General features: G+C 31.8%; 2 protein-coding genes across 2 annotated transcripts; both read left to right on the top strand.

Moving 5' to 3' along the window:
• The first annotated feature begins 3,678 nt into the window (after window positions 1–3,678).
• LOC11437695 (serine protease SPPA, chloroplastic) lies at window positions 3,679–11,749 on the top strand. Its single transcript, XM_003609133.4, has 13 exons — window positions 3,679–4,244; window positions 4,340–4,526; window positions 5,202–5,339; window positions 5,665–5,835; window positions 5,912–6,015; window positions 7,342–7,409; window positions 7,814–7,980; window positions 8,709–8,778; window positions 9,103–9,257; window positions 9,820–9,925; window positions 10,850–10,937; window positions 11,032–11,175; window positions 11,262–11,749. The coding sequence occupies exons 1-13, from the start codon at window positions 3,897–3,899 to the stop codon at window positions 11,493–11,495; spliced, it is 1,980 nt and encodes a 659-aa protein (XP_003609181.2). The 5' UTR covers window positions 3,679–3,896; the 3' UTR covers window positions 11,496–11,749.
• Window positions 11,750–14,047: 2,298 nt separating this feature from the next.
• On the top strand, window positions 14,048–16,834 carry LOC11441158 (protein STRICTOSIDINE SYNTHASE-LIKE 12). The gene is given in 7 exon segments (XM_039832810.1): window positions 14,048–14,144; window positions 14,596–14,732; window positions 15,986–16,106; window positions 16,109–16,163; window positions 16,165–16,227; window positions 16,322–16,620; window positions 16,623–16,834. Coding segments are annotated over 7 exon segments (984 nt in total).
• The last annotated feature ends 199 nt before the right edge of the window (window positions 16,835–17,033 follow it).

Raw genomic sequence — 17,033 nt, 5'->3', positions numbered from 1 at the left:
TCAAGAAAATGTCATGGCCATATAGTATTTGCTGCATGCCACGATTAAAGAGTAATGGATGCATTTTAAATATCTTGGTATGATATACACTAATTTGTGTTTGAGCAACTTCATTGGTACGAGAGGGCATTTTAGGATTGTTTCGGTCTGTATTTTTTAAGGTAGATTTTTTATTAGGTTTTGATCTCTTCCGTCTACATACCATTTTTTTGGTAGAAATTCTTTTCTTCTAATTTAAGCAACAAAATTTCACACATCCGTTTCCTACCTTTTTTTTTCAACTAAATTTGTACAACACCACATAATCTTTACTTATTTGCTTATATGAAGATAAATGATATTTTGAGACAATTTGACAACAACTTAAATAGTTAATACAATTTAAATATATGGCTGATTTCAACGTTATTTTTAGGTGAATATTTGAACTTAAGTTGTAGTTAATGAATATTATGTACATACTTGAATACCTAAAAATCACACGTGCGCTATTAAAAATTTGAATGAAAGTAGTGGCTCATAAAATTCATAATCGTGATTAATTGTGGTCAATTGATGATTAATAAATCGTGATATCTTGGTTGAAGAACATAGTTAATCGCATTTTTTATTGTATTCACCATTTAAGTTGTCGAATTTTGATGACAACATTATGTTTCAAAATAAAACAGTTCTATGAAACAATGATCCAAAAAGAATATTTTAAGGTATCATAATTTTAGTTAAAGGCACATTGTAATGATACAAGCCGACAATAAAGGTTTTTTCTTTTAATTGTTGAAATGGCAACGTGAAAACAATTGAAGCCGCGACAACCACGTCTAACTACATCTCTATAACATCAAAGATCGTAATGCGGTTGTAATTGTTATTGCAACCACTATTTTCAATCTCGATTCCAAGTAACATGTGCTACCCTTGTTAAATTTCTTTAGCTCAATCGTTTTTATATATTCTATAGATTTTTATGAGTTTTGTGATTTTTTAAGACTCATGCTTATGCATGGATAAATCGGGCTAGTTTTGTAAAATAAAGCATAGCTAGATTTTATACGGAAAAAAAAAAAAAAAAAAAAGCAGTGCTAGAGTGCACGACAATCTGCTGCCGACGAACCACACGACACAATAGGTGGCTTCACTCCCTTTTTTAAAATTAAATTTTAATTAAAATAAATTAAAATATATGAAATAGCATTAAGTGAAATACAAAGTTGTGCAAATCCCAATGGACAAAGACGGCCGTGCCATTAAGCATTTCCAAAAAAATAAAATCACAGCAAGAGTATTCACAAATGCATGAGATATCACCCCTTGATGAATATAATTCTTTTTTTAACAAAATCGATTTATTTTACTCCTCTCCGATCTCTATTATTAGAAAAACTAATTAATTAAACATATTAAGAATTGTTTCTTGACAATTTTTAAAAGATTGGTGCTAGTCACACCCCAAAAAAAACAAGTTACATCTCAGAATGACTAATATACTCTTTAACTAAAATAAAAATTTCAAATTAACTAAATTTACATTAACGTAAATTGAAGATATGTAAACTTAATTTACATTAACCTAAATTGAACATAAGTAAACTTAATTTACATTAATCTAGATTGAACGTAAGTAAACTGAATTTAAAAACTTAATTTACATTAACCTAGATTGAACGTAAGTAAACTTAATTTACATTAACTTAATTAGATTGAACATAAGTAAACTTAATTTACATTAACCTAGATTGAACGTAAGTAAACTTAATTTACATTAACCTATATTGAACGTAAGTAAACTGAATTAGAATTAACCTAGATTAAATGTAAGTAAACTGAATTTACACTAACCTCTTATATACATACGTAAACTAAATTTACATTAACCTAAATTGAACATAAGTAAACTTAATTTACATTAACCTAGATTGAACGTAAGTAAACTGAATTTACACTAACCTCTTATATACATACGTAAACTAAATTTACATTAACCTAAATTGAACATAAGTAAACTTAATTTACATTAACCTAGATTGAACGTAAGTAAACTGAATTTACAAACTTAATTTACATTAACCTAGTAAGTAAACTGAATTTACATTAACCTAGATTGAACGTAAGTAAACTTAATTTACATTAACCTATATTGAACGTAAGTAAACTAAATTTACATTAACCTAAATTGAACATAAATAAACTTAATTTACATTAACCTATATTGAATGTAAGTAAAGTGAATTTACATTAACCTAGATTGAACGTAAGTAAACTGAATTTACACTAACCTCTTATATACATACGTAAACTAAATTTACATTAACCTAAATTGAACATAAGTAAACTTAATTTACATTAACCTAGATTGAACGTAAGTAAACTGAATTTACAAACTTAATTTACATTAACCTAGTAAGTAAACTTAATTTACATTAACCTAGATTGAACGTAAGTAAACTTAATTTACATTAACCTATATTGAACGTAAGTAAACTAAATTTACATTAACCTAGATTGAACGTAAGTAAACTAAATTTACACTAACCTCTTATATACATACGTAAACTAAATTTACATTAACCTAGATTGAACATAAGTAAACTGAATTTACACTAACCTCTTATAAACATACGTAAACTAAATTTACATTAACCTAAATTGAACATAAGTAAACTTAATTTACATTAACCTAGATTGAACGTAAGTAAACTGAATTTACAAACTTAATTTACATTAACCTAGATTGAACGTAAGTAAACTGAATTTACATTAACCTAGATTGAACATAAGTAAACTGAATTTACATTAACCTATATTGAACGTAAGTAAACTGAATTTACATTAACCCAGATTGAACGTAAGTAAACTGAATTTACACTAACCTCTTATATACATACGTAAACTAAATTTACATTAACCTAAATTGAACATAAGTAAACTTAATTTACATTAACCTAGATTGAACGTAAGTAAACTGAATTTACACTAACCTAAATTGAACATACGTAAACTTGAATTTACATTAACCTACATACGTAAACTACACTAACCCCTTTTATATACATACACGTAAACTTAATTTACACTAACCTCTCACTTAAAATCAAATTGACAGGCATATCTCATACCAAAACAAACAATAAACAAATAGAAACTCATCGAAAATGAAATTCATGAAATTCACTAACCTTTATGAATATAGTAGAGATCAATAACAAAGATGTTGATTCAGATATTGGTTGCACATCTATGGTGATTTGTGGATGAAAGGGGGTAAGGGTTCAGAATGATCATAAAAGATGGATTTTTAAAAATTTACATGAAGAGGACAATTTTGATATTATTGTAAAATTTTAAATAAATTTAAGTGAAACTAGTTTTTTTTGAGTGTGACTAGCACCGCTCTTTTTAAAGACGTAACACCCTTGTCATTTTGTCAACTCTTTGCTACTAGTGTAATATTCTTTTTACTCGCTAAGACATTTCTTAATGCTCGTTAAACTTTGTGGCATATTTCAATTCACCTAAACGTTTTTCCATTAAAAAATAATATTAACAAAACTATTCGTTCACACAAACCCAACTAAAAAGATGAATTTTGTTTTTCAATATACTGTAATGCAAGATACTTTTGCTCCATTTATTACATCGATCAAACCTCTTGTTTAATATTAACCAAGAATTAAATTGAATTTATGAATAAATCAAGTGCTTACATGGGAGAGGGAGGCTTAACAAAGAAAGAAAAAAACACTAAACAGAGAAGAAGAAGAAGAAGCGGAAAAATAAACCAATTGTTAATAGTTAGTTCCGGAGCAAAAACCATGTAGTACCAGCGTGCGTATATCGAACTCAATTGAAATACCCCTTTCCTCTTTTCCCTCCCAGTTTTCAGTTGCGACGGAAATATGTCACTCACACGCTCCGCAATCCACCGCTTCCGTTACATCATCTACCACACTATCTCACCTCCACTTACTAATCATACCTTTCAATCTCAACTCCACCGCTCCTTTCTCTCTCATCCCATTCCTAAACCCTTCCATTTCCACTCTTCTTCTTACTCCTCCTCCTCCTCATCTTCTTGTTCCACCTTTGTCCGCGGTGGTGCCGATGACGATTATCCCACCGGTGACTTTGATTTTAAGCCGGTCACCGGCTTCAACAAATTTTTAGTCAAGCTCAAAATGCTAATAGCATTGCCATGGGAGCGTGTTCAACACGGCAGCGTCTTGAAAATCATTTTGCGAGGCCAGGTTTTCCTTCCTACTCTCCCCCTCACTTCTCAATTCTCATATTTTCTTAGTTTTTCATTTTTTTTTTTTTTTTTGGATTTTGCATGTTGCTGTAGATATCTGATCAACTGAATAATAGATTCTCGAAGAAGGGGTTATCTCTTCCCCAAATTTGCGATAATTTGTTGAAAGCAGCTTATGATCCTCGTATTTCTGGTGTGTATCTTCAAATTGACAATTTAAATTGCGGTTGGGCTAAACTCGATGAAATTCGAAGACAGATCTTAAATTTCAGAAAATCAGGTAGGTGTCATATTCACAACTCTGCATTTACCCAATTTCTTGTTAATATATCTATGAAAGAAAAAAAAAAATACTAATACTAGTGTTTAATGGAAATTTGTGAAGTATAAGCCTCTCTTTGACAAAGTCAAACTTGTAGCTTATAGCATATAAACTCGTATGATCAAAGTAGAGTTGTTTGGTAACGATCCTTTCTCACTAGTTTATAGCTTTTCACGACCTTATTGTGTTTTTTGAAATGCTAGTTGAACTGATAGCTTATAGCGTATCATATTTTTCTCTCAATTTCAGAAAACTTGTATTATCTTAAGTTCAATTCCTAGTTTTACTAAACACTTCAAATTCAATCTGCTAGCCTATCTGCTACTTTTTACCAAACAAAATCTAAGAAGGTATAATGCTTTGCACTTATTTTGTTTGTTTCCTTTTGCATCGGTTCAAGAGATTGATCTTTATCTATGTTAATTATCAGCGACATTAAGTAGCAGCATGATTCTGTTGCCTAAGTGCATAATTTTCTCTTTTCATAGAGCATTGATGTACGTGATTTTCTGTTAGGTTTGCATACATTTGAGTACATATGGTGATATTTAAATTTAATCTTTAAATGCTTCTGACACAAATTACTGATCTTTGTTACTTATGAAAGACCTTGATAGTTGATGATGCTTGTAGGAAAATTTGTTGTGGCTTATGTCCCTTCATGTCGAGAAAAAGAATATTACATTGCTTGCGCATGTGAAGAAATATATGCCCCTCCAAGTGCTTATTTTTCTTTGTTTGGATTCAGTGTTCAAGCGGCATTTGTCAAAGGTATGCCAATTCTGCTTTTCATTGCATCTTTTTCAACAAAGTTTGACTTTTAGTATGGTGACATGCCTCCCTACTAAATTTATTAAACCTTCCCAATGTTAGTTGTTCAGATGCGATCATAATGCTTGATGTATTAGCTCATTTTTATTTTTATTTTACATTTTCTCTTGGAAAAATGATTTTTAATGTAGGGAAATTTGTCGTTAAAAGGTTTAAGTTTTTCTTCCATTCATCTTGTAGATGCATATAGGGAAGTTTGTTGTTATACCCTTTTAAATTTGTTGATGTTTATACTTAGGCCTAAGACTCATGTTAATTCTTTCAGGTGTTTTTGACAACCTTGGAATTGAACCAAACGTTGAAAAATTTGGCAAATATAAAAGTGCAGGAGATCAACTAACCCGTAAAACCATGTCTGAAGATCACCGTGAGATGCTGACTGCATTACTGGATAATATCTATTCAAATTGGCTGGATAAAGTATCTTCCGCTAGAGGTGCATTTACATTTTAAGTCCTATTTGTACCTTAAATAAATAAATGAACTTATGGGTTTCTGCAAATTCTATACAGGTAAAGAAAGAACAGATATTGAGAACTTCATAAATGAAGGTGTCTATCAAGTAGACAGACTGAAAGAAGAGGGTTTCATAACAAGCATACTCTATGATGATGAGGTACATGCACTACTTTGGTATTATGTGAGTGCTTATTAGCATGTGTAAGGTTGCTGTTGTCACTTGTCAGCTTGATTAACGTAATCATATTGAGAGAGTAAGACATAATCTCATCTTGTGGCTAGTGAGGAATGCAAATTTAAATGGATACATTCAAAAACAAAGATTTTGGACGACCTACTCGTGCCTTTTTTTTTAAAAGAATAAATAAAAAAAGAAAATTAGGTAAGGGGAAATTATTATTATTAATCATGGTATTATTGGCCATTTTACAACTGTTCCATATGAGATTTGAACTCTGTTTCTTGAGGTAACAAAGTCAAGCTCTTACCACTGAGTTGACACCTCATGTACGTGGAGCCTGATGAAATTATAGGGTTTTAGATTTTTTGGGCTAGAAGAAGGAAAATAATAGACTAGAAGAAAATGCTTTAATTCAATATTTACTTGATGAGAATGTATTGGATGTATTAGATGAAACAAAATATTAATCCCCAATTAGACTTGTACCAGATTTATGTCTTAATTAAATAAGAAACAGATCACACAATCATGAATATAAAGAAAATGTGGAAACCAATTCTAAAAACCACCTAAGATACTACAAAATGTTCTACAATACTATAGTTATTTGTGAGATTCTTTTTAAATTTAACCCTCCCTCAAACTAAAGCTTACTAAGGTTTAAACTAGTTACAATTAGAATGTTCAACAAGAATTCTGGAACGATTGTCATCCATGAAAGCCAATTAGAATGTTGCATGACGAAGTAATAGATTTTGTTGGAACGGTTATTGGCAGAAACTTCCTTGCAAGTAACATAACTAGAACAAAAAGTTCTTCAAACTCATCAAGAATAACATTTGGAAGTTTCAAACTCTTAAGAAAACTCACAACACCCAAAATGAGAATTGTCTGGGACCAGAATAAAGATGCAAACGATCAAAACAATGTGGAAGGTGGCGAAAGGTTGCGTTACAATGATCCACTACTTGAACAACACTGGTTGAAGGGGAAGATGTGTTGGATGAGTTATAGAAGATAAAATTCTAAACCCTATTTATACTTGTACGAGAATCTAAATCTTAATTAAATATAGAAATATCATTACGTATAAGGAAAATTTGAAATCGCTTCCAAGAGATCATCTAAGATACTCTAAATTTTTCTGAATTACAATATTAAATTTGGAAGTTATTTTATATATATTTTCTAAAAATTCCCACTCATGTATATATAATTAATACTGGCTATTGAATTGTTTAGAGGATACACTAAAATGGGGATTAAAACTAAAAGGAATGAGAAACATAAAATGTTTTGCAGGTTATCACTAAGTTGAAGGAGAGACTTCAGGTGAAAACAGTAAAAAAACTGCCTGTGGTTGATTTCAGGTAAACTTACCTTTCTTTGAGTAGGTTACGTCATTTCTTCAGCATAGATAAAGGCTGGCTTAAAAAATGTATATATATATATATATATATATATATCCTTAGTTGGATAAAATTCATGTCTTTGTTTCATTTTCTAGTTTAGAAATCTACAATAGTGTTTAATGACTGCGATAATGTCCAAAATCAAATAACATAACTATAATTCATCTCATGAATAACAGAACCTTAGTTCTCATGGCTTGTACCTGTTTTAAATAAGAATTGTTCTAACGAGGAACTACCTAATATGGATTGCCATGGCTTCCTGTTTCTTAACAGACTTATATTAGATCCAGTTTTTATATATTAAAATATGCCAAATAACTCATTAAGCATAAATTGATAGTTCCTTCGCTCAAATACAGAAAATACTCTGGAGTTAGAAAATGGACTGTTGGAATATCAGGTGGTAAAGATCTGATAGCTGTCATCCGAGCCTCAGGGACCATCCGTCGTACTGAGGGTCCATTTAGTGCCCCTAGCAAAGGTGTTATTGGAGAGAAGTTCATTGAGAAGATCCGTAGGGTCAGAGGTACACTTTCCATCGTATAAATTTTAGTTCCTTAAATTTCAAAGCAGATAATAAGTGAAATGTATGATGCTACTTATATTGATAATGTGAGTTTTCATTAATGCAGTATCATAGTTATCTTTGTGTAGAGTTATATTATTTTCTATAACAGACTGGGCTTGGGAGGCGAAAGTATTGCACTTAATTTAAGTATTTCCTACTGAGCACCGGCCTTTAGAATCCTTCCTTTGATTTTGACAAATATAAAAGGAAGTAGATTGTACAAAAGAAACTGCAAGACAAGCATCAGGATGACACCTTTTTTTTTTTTTTTTTTTTTTTTTTTTTTTTTTTTTTCTTAAGTTTTTAGAACTAAAACAGGGACTTTTGAAGTATAGCATCCTTACCAATTGTGAGGTATAAATTTGACCCAGACCCCTCTGCTAGTCGAAATCAGAGAAAATATATAAACATTTATGACTTGAATAGATCTTCATCTGTAAGTTCCAGGACATAAGCAATGCGACCAATTCCAGTGTAAATAAATTTTGTAGGGACTAAAACAAAACAAGGACCATAAGCAAAAAGTTGTATATTGCAGGAACTAAATGTTTATTTTATAGGTATTAAGCAAAAAATGCCATATTTGCAGGGACAAAAAATTACATTTAAATGTGCATTTTTTAGCTCATCATATCTGCTCCATCGTTTGTGTCCTGGGCACACTGAGTCGTCTTTTTTCTTTTCAGAGTCAAATAAATTCAAGGCTGCTATTATCCGAATTGACAGTCCAGGAGGTGATGCTCTTGCTTCTGATTTGTAAGTTCTGGTAGATTCCTTTCTGTTCAAATTGCACTCACTTTTTAATAAGACGTGCAAGAAATGGTTTGTTTGATTCATAAAGCAATGATCTATGCCATGGCAATACAACTTAATGAGAACCTGAACTACATTGGTTTTCTTAATAAATTTTTTGAGATGCTACTTGTAGATTTCAGATGGGTTAAGTTAACATAGCCTTTATGGTCTAATTAAATATGCAGTACATCTGTGATCTTTGTCATTGAATTGTGATACTAATTGCTAACTATTTGGGAAAGTTTGCATGTTTTGCTGATAAAGTTTTGATATCATGGTCTACAGAATGTGGAGAGAAATCAGGCTTCTGGCTGCCAAAAAACCAGTCATTGCTTCAATGTCTGATGTGGCAGCAAGTGGAGGATACTACATGGCAATGGGAGCAGGAGCTATTGTTGCAGAAAGTCTAACCTTAACTGGTTCAATTGGAGTGGTCACAGGTGAACCTGGGTCTTTCGGTAGAAGAAAGGAGGTGTCCTATGAGTGGGATGCTAATAAAATATTTGTTATGAACCATTAACCAACATACACATGCTGATGTAATTGAAATAGATGAGATCATCCAAGTGTTAGATCCTATATGGTATTTGCTTAATTTAGGAGACTTTAGAGTGTGGCCGGGCACTCGGCTATTATCAGTATTTTTTTTACCCCCTTGACAGCTATAGTTGTGTGTATAAGGTATCCCTAGATGTTCTTTGCTTCTTGTTGTGGTCTTGTAGCTAGATTACCAATTTCACTGAGTTTTATGTCAAAAATATTTTGAACTTATTTTGATTTTAAAAAATATAGCAGTTTGAAATACCATTTGAATGGTAATCATATGCAAGTTGCAACCAATGGAAGTTGTAGCTGAAAAAAAAAAAAACAATTGAGTTCTGAAATAATGATCACATGGTAAAGTCATGAACAGTCAGGATTCCATTTCCTTAGTATATTCTATTGTATATTCTCCTTGGGTTTTATAATCTATTAAGTTGATGACATAACTTACTTTTGTAGGAAAATTTAGCCTTGGGAAACTTTATGAGAAGATTGGTTTCAACAAAGAAATTATATCAAGGGGTAAATATGCCGAGCTCCTTGCAGCTGAACAACGTTCCTTTAGGTAGTAGAATTTGTTAGAAGAGAATTTTAATGTACACTGCCATCTGATATCCAACTGTACGACACTTTTTGTGAGACGAGAAGACTTAATAGTTTATGTATTAGTATTCTCCAAGCTCCAGTCTAGTTCTAATGAGTTGATAGTGTGGTTCTATTTTATCTCCAATATATGAATCTGGTTGAAATCATTTACACCCAATCTGGGTTCAATATATTCCTTGTTCTTTGAATTCAGGTTTTAAGAAAAATTCCTCAATCGAGTTATTGAGTGTGATGATAGTGGATAAAATCCAGTGTGGATTCCACGTGAGTTCAGTTAGTAGTAGTAGCAATTGTAGGTGCCCTTTTTCAGAATCCCTTCGAAAAGATCCTCAAGATATCCCTAAAAGTTGTAGTAGAAACAGATCAAAGACTTTGGGGATGTAGATTGGTGGAATGTATAATTATTCTGCTTCAGCTTTACATCTAATTGAAAAGTGTAGATTTTATTTTGATCTTTGGCTTGCAGCCTGCCCACTAACCCCCAGCCATCAGTATAAGGCACTATTAGTCATCACCTTAAGTAGGCCTAGGGCTTACAGTATAGGAATATATTTTTATCCATGTTTTATGGGTTGTTATATTTGGACACCTCATATACACCTCGGGTGGGTCCCACACTCCCACTCTCCAAGACACAATAAGGAGAAGACAGGAAAAATCAAGAGAGAGAAGTGGTGTGGATTGGGTGGAAGGGGTGTCTACCAATCTTTTTCATGTTTTATATAGCCTACTTGTCATTAGTGTTTCCTTTTTCTCTGATTTATGATTTAATTTTCTACGTTTATTCATGGGTTCGGGTTGGTACCATTTTTTTTGCATCGGTTTATATTTTTGATTTCCAAGGCAGACATATATAATCTCTCTCTCTTTCTCTCAAGTGCAGGCCACATGAAGCAGAGCTATTTGCCAAGTCTGCACAGAATTTTTATAAACAATTTCGTGATAAGGCGGCTTTTTCCAGATCAATGACTGTATGTTTTAAATTCATACAAGAAAAAGCTATTTTCTGTTTTCTGTTCTTCCCCCTTCTATGTCCAATAGTTACAGCTACTATCCCGTCGCTAGGTAGACAAGATGGAAGAGGTTGCACAAGGGAGGGTTTGGACCGGTAAGGATGCAGCATCCCATGGTTTGGTTGATGCTATTGGTGGGCTATCTCGTGCTATTGCTATAGCAAAATTGAAAGCTAATATACCTCAAGACAGACAGGTTGATTTGACAACAACACCTTTTATCTTGATACTGTTTGTTTATTTGATAATTGAAAGCTAATATACCTCATCATTCTATGTCAGGTTACTGTTGTGGAGCTCTCTAGACCTAGTCCTTCTCTACCCGAGATTTTAAGTGGTCTTGGTAATTCTCTGGTTGGAGCGGACGAAAGACTTAAGGAACTACTAGAGGACTTGACATTTTCTGATGGAGTTCAAGCGCGAATGGATGGAATCATGTTTCAGAAATTGGAAGGAAATCCATCTGCTAACCCCATTTTGGCATTGATGAAAGATTACCTCAGTTCTGCTACATAGAGAGAGGGTGAGAGTTTCTTCATTGTTGTATAATAATAGAAGATGTACATGGAATAAAGAGAGTGATTTTCTTCTCTTTATGTTTTGCATTGTATAATAGCAGATCTACATGAAACCCACTGAGAAATCTAATTTCTCTATCTATTACGTAGTTGGAACCAATGTTGAAAAATTTGTATTCTGAATGCAAATCAGAAACGCTCCTCTACACAAATATAGTTTTTTACGAGATACTTAGCTCTTGTTTGGATTCACATTGGCTAAGCAAATCTAATGTCCTAATGATTGGGTGCAGAGAGGAGGGGTAAGTGATGTGAGATTGAGTCTGTTCGACTATTGCGTCCCAGGGCATGTTGCCATTGAACTCTCCTCCTAGTCATCTATGTAGTGTGAATTTCATGTGAATTTCAGTTATGAAATGATACAGATACTAGTTTTTATTAAGGTGTGTTTTAGCAAAGATATAACTAAAAAATTGTTAAATACACCTTAAGGTGAATGTTGCTAAAACACACATTTTAAAAAATAAGTGGGTGTATGTTAGCAACTCCTATAGGCATTTGCTAGGATACACCCACTTATTTTTTTGAATGTGTGTTTTAGCAAATTATAACTAAAAAGTAGTGAAATGCACCTTAAGGTGTAGCTTGTTAAAACACTCCCACATAAAAACTATGGGTGTGTTCTAGCAAATCCCATTAAATATATGAAAAAACAATTATATTATTAATATTTTGAAATGTTTAAAGATATTAAATAAAAAATTTGTCAAAAAAAGGTATTAAATAAAAATTATTAACAATTATATTATTAATATTTTAAAATGTTTTAACAGATATTAAATAAAAATTATTAACATTAATAGTGTTTTGTTAAATAATTGTTTATTTTATATAGAAAAATCCGTTAAATAATTGTTTATTTTTGAAATGTTTTTTATTATTCTTTAAAAAAAAATGTTTTTTTTTATATTATTAATATTTTGAAATGTTTAAAGATATTAAACAAGAATTATTAAAATTAATAACGTTTTTATATTTATTCTATATAGATAAAAAACATTTAAATATTTGCACCGCTTCCGTTGCGGATATTATGTGTTTATATCTTTTTAAACAAATTTTTAAGTTTATTTATTAGAAAGTTATGATATGATAATTTAAAAAAAAAAAAAAAAAAAAAACTCATGAGCATTTTTAAAATACCAAAGTTAACGTATGTTTCTATTGAATATTCATTTATTTTATATGTAAAAGCCGTTAAATATTTGCACCGTGTTCGTTTTGGATTTACGTGCTTATATATGGCATAAACAAATTTTTATGTTTGAATATGATAAAAATTTTGTAATTGATTCAATTACACACATGCATAAAATTTAAATAAATAAAATAAAGCATCATTTGTGACATGGAAACAATTTCATGATATTGAGATTTTTTTTTTTTTGAAAGAATGATATTGAGAATTTATTTACATTCCGTTAAATATTTCTATTAAATATTTTTCTCTTGTATATGCAAAAATCTGTTAAATATTTGCACTGCGTTTGTTATAGATTTTATTTGGTTATATATCAAAAAGTAAATTTTTATTTGTTGATATGATAAAATTTGAAAAATAATGACTATTTTCTAAATATCAACATTAATGTAGTTTTGTGCTCCTTGTGAATTTTTTTATAATATACAATTGCTCATTTTAATATTATAACTGTTTTAAACTAGAAAAAAAATACTGTTTTTTTTTTTCAAAGGAGCTTGCTACCGATTTTTTTTTTTAATAATATTCAAGTGTTCCAATTTTTTTTCCTTCAAAAGAAAAGTGTTCCAAATTTTTAAACAAAAAAAAAAAATTGTTCATTATTTTTACTACCACCGGTTTTTTTTCCTCCTTTTTCTACCATATCGGTTTTCTTGTTTAGAACTTTGTTATCAATTTTGAAGTTATCTATAGAAATGACCATGTAGCCTTAAATTAGGATCATTAAGAAATTAACCGAAACACATTAGTAAATTTATTTGACATGATTCTTTTTTGGTCAATATTAGACATATTCTTTTTTGGTCAATATTAGACATGATTTTAATATAGTTTTTTTTTTAAGAAGCTAAATGTTCATCCAAATTGACACCGGAAAGAATCGAACTTGAATCCTCAAAAAGAAACACGAAATCTCAAATCAATACCATCAAATCAACTCAAGTGGTTTCACATGATTTTTTTTTTTTTTGGTCTTAGATGAAGTGGTAATCCACTGAAAATAAACTCACACACAACTGTGAGGTCCCGGGTTCGAACCCGGGTCACAACGTCCGGCCTTGCAATTTTGGCATTTGTCAGTTGAGCTAGGACTTCTAGACGTTTCACATGATTTTAGTATAGTAATAAAGTAATACTAATAGATGGCCATGTAGCCTATTAAATTTTGTCAACAAAAAATGTAGCCTATTAAACTATGATGACACATTATTAAATTTGTTGGGCATTGACATTGATTTTAATATACGGGTGGTTTTCTGTTAATCCAATTTTAGGGTTTTCATACCAAAATGGGGACGAATGCAAAGAAAGTTACGAAGAAGAAGAGTTTGAAAAGGGTCAATGCTATTAATAATAAACCATCTGAGTATTTGATGTTTTTCTTCTGTTAGTGGCCGTTGGTGTTAATTGATTTTAGTTGGCTTTGGTTTATTTTTTCTGGTGTACTACTATGTAATGTCAGCGCCTGTTCTTTAGTTTGGGAGCTAGTGTTTGAAGCAATAGTATGCTTTGTTGGGTTCTAGTGTACTGCCAATGCTATTTTGGTTCCTGCTATATTTTTACCCCTTTCTATATTTTAGCTTTAGCACTAGTTGGGAGGTGGACTGTTCGGTTTGGTTTTTTACGGTTCCTGGAGTATTTTAGTTTGTATTCGGTGTTCCGCCTTTGTACGGCGTTGATTTGTTTGTCCTTTATCGTTTTATCCGCGAGTGGTACAGTTGTGGTATAACTCGACGTGAATAAATTTTGGTGATTAAATATATATATATATATATATATATATATATATATATATATATATTCAGTGAGTTTTGTTTGTGGTGATGATGTTGAGGAGCTCGTATGTTGCTTTTTGGTTGGTTTGTCACCCTTCCTGGTGGTTTTCATGGTGGTGTTAATATTGGGTCTTTTGTGGTGGTGTTCGTGGTGGTTTTTGGTGGTGATGCTCGTGGTGGCTGGTGTTGGTTTTTTATGGTGATGCTCGTGGTGTTTGGTGCTTGTTTTTGGTGAGGATTAATGGTGGTTTTTGTGGTGGTTAATGGTAGTTTTGGTGGTGGTGGTGGTGCTTGTGGTGGTTATGCTTTTTATGGGTTTTCTTCTATGAGTTTGTTGTTGAGGGGTTTTCAGATACATGGATGTTAGACGGTATGACTTGTTTAAGGTGCGGTTACGTGGGTTTTTGGTAGGTTTGGTGGTTATTTTGGAGACGTTTTGCAACGGTTTCGTACAAGATTTGTTTCTGCTATTGCGCATGCGTTTAGACTTTGGTTTTTGGAGATGACTTATGGGTTTGGTGTCTAGTTTTTATTGGTTTCGAGGGCCTCAGTGGTGAGTATTTTTGGTTTTTTGTAGAAGTTTGTATTTGATATGTGAGTGTTTGTTTGGGTGTTCCGCATATATACGGAACACTTTTTCTTTGTATGTTGTTTTTTAAGTCTCATAGCCTAGTATTCCTTGTGCTTGCTAGGATTATATGTGTTTTAAATAAATTTCATTTTAACTTTTTAAAAAAAAAATATATATAGTAACAGCAGCTTAGATTTAGGCTTGGTTTGGAAGTGATAACAAAAACAATTAAACTAAAACAAAGAGAATCGAATAAGAAGGGGAAAAGAAAAAAAAAATCCGGTTTTTTTTTTTTTTGTTTTTGTCAAGTAGCTATTAGGCTAAATTCACACATATGTGTGGAGAAATAGAGAATTCGGGATTCAAACCCCGGCTCCTGTACAAAATTTCTCTGTAGCTACCAACTGAGCTACACTTACGGGACAACTGATCTGTTTTTTTATTAGCAAAATATATGAAATTAGTTTTAGGTTTGGTTTGGAAGTGATAAACCATAAACAAAATCATTTTTACACTACCAAAAAAACAAAATTATTTAAAAAAAAAATAAAAAATAGTAAATTTGGAAGCAAACTCTTCCCGGACTTATACCCACCCCCGTCATGTTAATAAATTTTTTAAAACATACGGAATTATATTGGTTTGGAAGTGATAAAGGCAAAAAAATAATTTTTCTAAAAACGTATAATTTTTTTTTTTTTTTAAATAGTAAATTTTGAAACAAATTCCTCCAATTGGGTAGCAAACTCCTCCGTTATCATCAATTTTTTTTTTAAATATAGGGAATTAGTTAGGCTTAGAAGAGATGAATCATAAAGTCTTCATGAACTTAACTCAGTTGTTAGGACAATCCATAATATATATTTTTTATCGGGAACAAGACAATCTGTGATGGCCTTGATGACTTCTCAGCACTCCAACCGACATGTGGGAGGCCATTAGGATGGAGTTTCAATAATCAGACAGGCGATTTGTATATAGCCGATGCTTATTATGGACTACTTATGGAGGTAAAGCAACCCAATTAGTTGGACCTGCACAAGTCAATTCTACTGTGTTTGGATGTAGACCCAAACACTGGAATCGTTTATTTTACCATAGCTAGCGCTAAATTCCAGCTCAAGTAAGCATAGTTTGTCTACTTAAAATGTCTTTTGCACCTAAATGCCAATTCAGCATTACAGTTACAAATGTTCACATCACTTGATTTTTTGTAGGGATTTCCGCACACTGGTAGACAGTGGAGATCATTCAGGAAGCCAGTTGAGATATGATCCTAGCACCAACCAAACAACAGTGTTGCTAAGCAATCTTGCAGTGCCAACTGGTGTGGCAATAAGTAGAGATGGCTCATTCGCACTTGTTAGCGAATTTCTAACCTTCAAAGTTTGGAAAGTGTGGCTGAAAGGACCAAGAGCAAATTCATCAGAATTATTCATGCTACTTGCTGGAAGACCAAATAACATTAAGAGGAACTCAAGAGGCCAATTTTGGATTTCAGTGAATAGTTTTTTAGGACGGCTCCAAGACGTACGACTTTGCCTACAGGAGTCAGAGTGACTGAGAATCGTTTAATTTTACAGATTGTATCTCTTCCTGCTGAGCATGGTACTCAACCAACTAGTGAGGTTCAAGAGTACAATGGAACACTATGGTGGTTCCCCCTAAAGTTTTTCACTCATTTGCTACATTTGTATTGCTATGAAGAAAAAAAAATACATGGGGACTAAATAAAGAAAATTATTGATCATACTATACACTCTTGCTAAGGCACCCAAAAATCTCTATATTCTTCTGATCAACATTTACATACATACACTCACAACATAAGTTAATGAAAAAGTGGAAGATCATGAGTCTATAACCTTAGTCTATAACCTTAATAGTAGTGTTTGTAATGCATAGACAAGCAGCACAATATTTTGGAAA

This window comes from Medicago truncatula, chromosome 4 (assembly GCF_003473485.1).
Source record: "Medicago truncatula cultivar Jemalong A17 chromosome 4, MtrunA17r5.0-ANR, whole genome shotgun sequence".
Lineage (NCBI taxonomy): Eukaryota > Viridiplantae > Streptophyta > Magnoliopsida > Fabales > Fabaceae > Medicago > Medicago truncatula.
The sequence above is the reverse complement of the archived record's forward strand: the minus strand, read 5'-3'. Positions and strand labels throughout refer to the sequence as shown.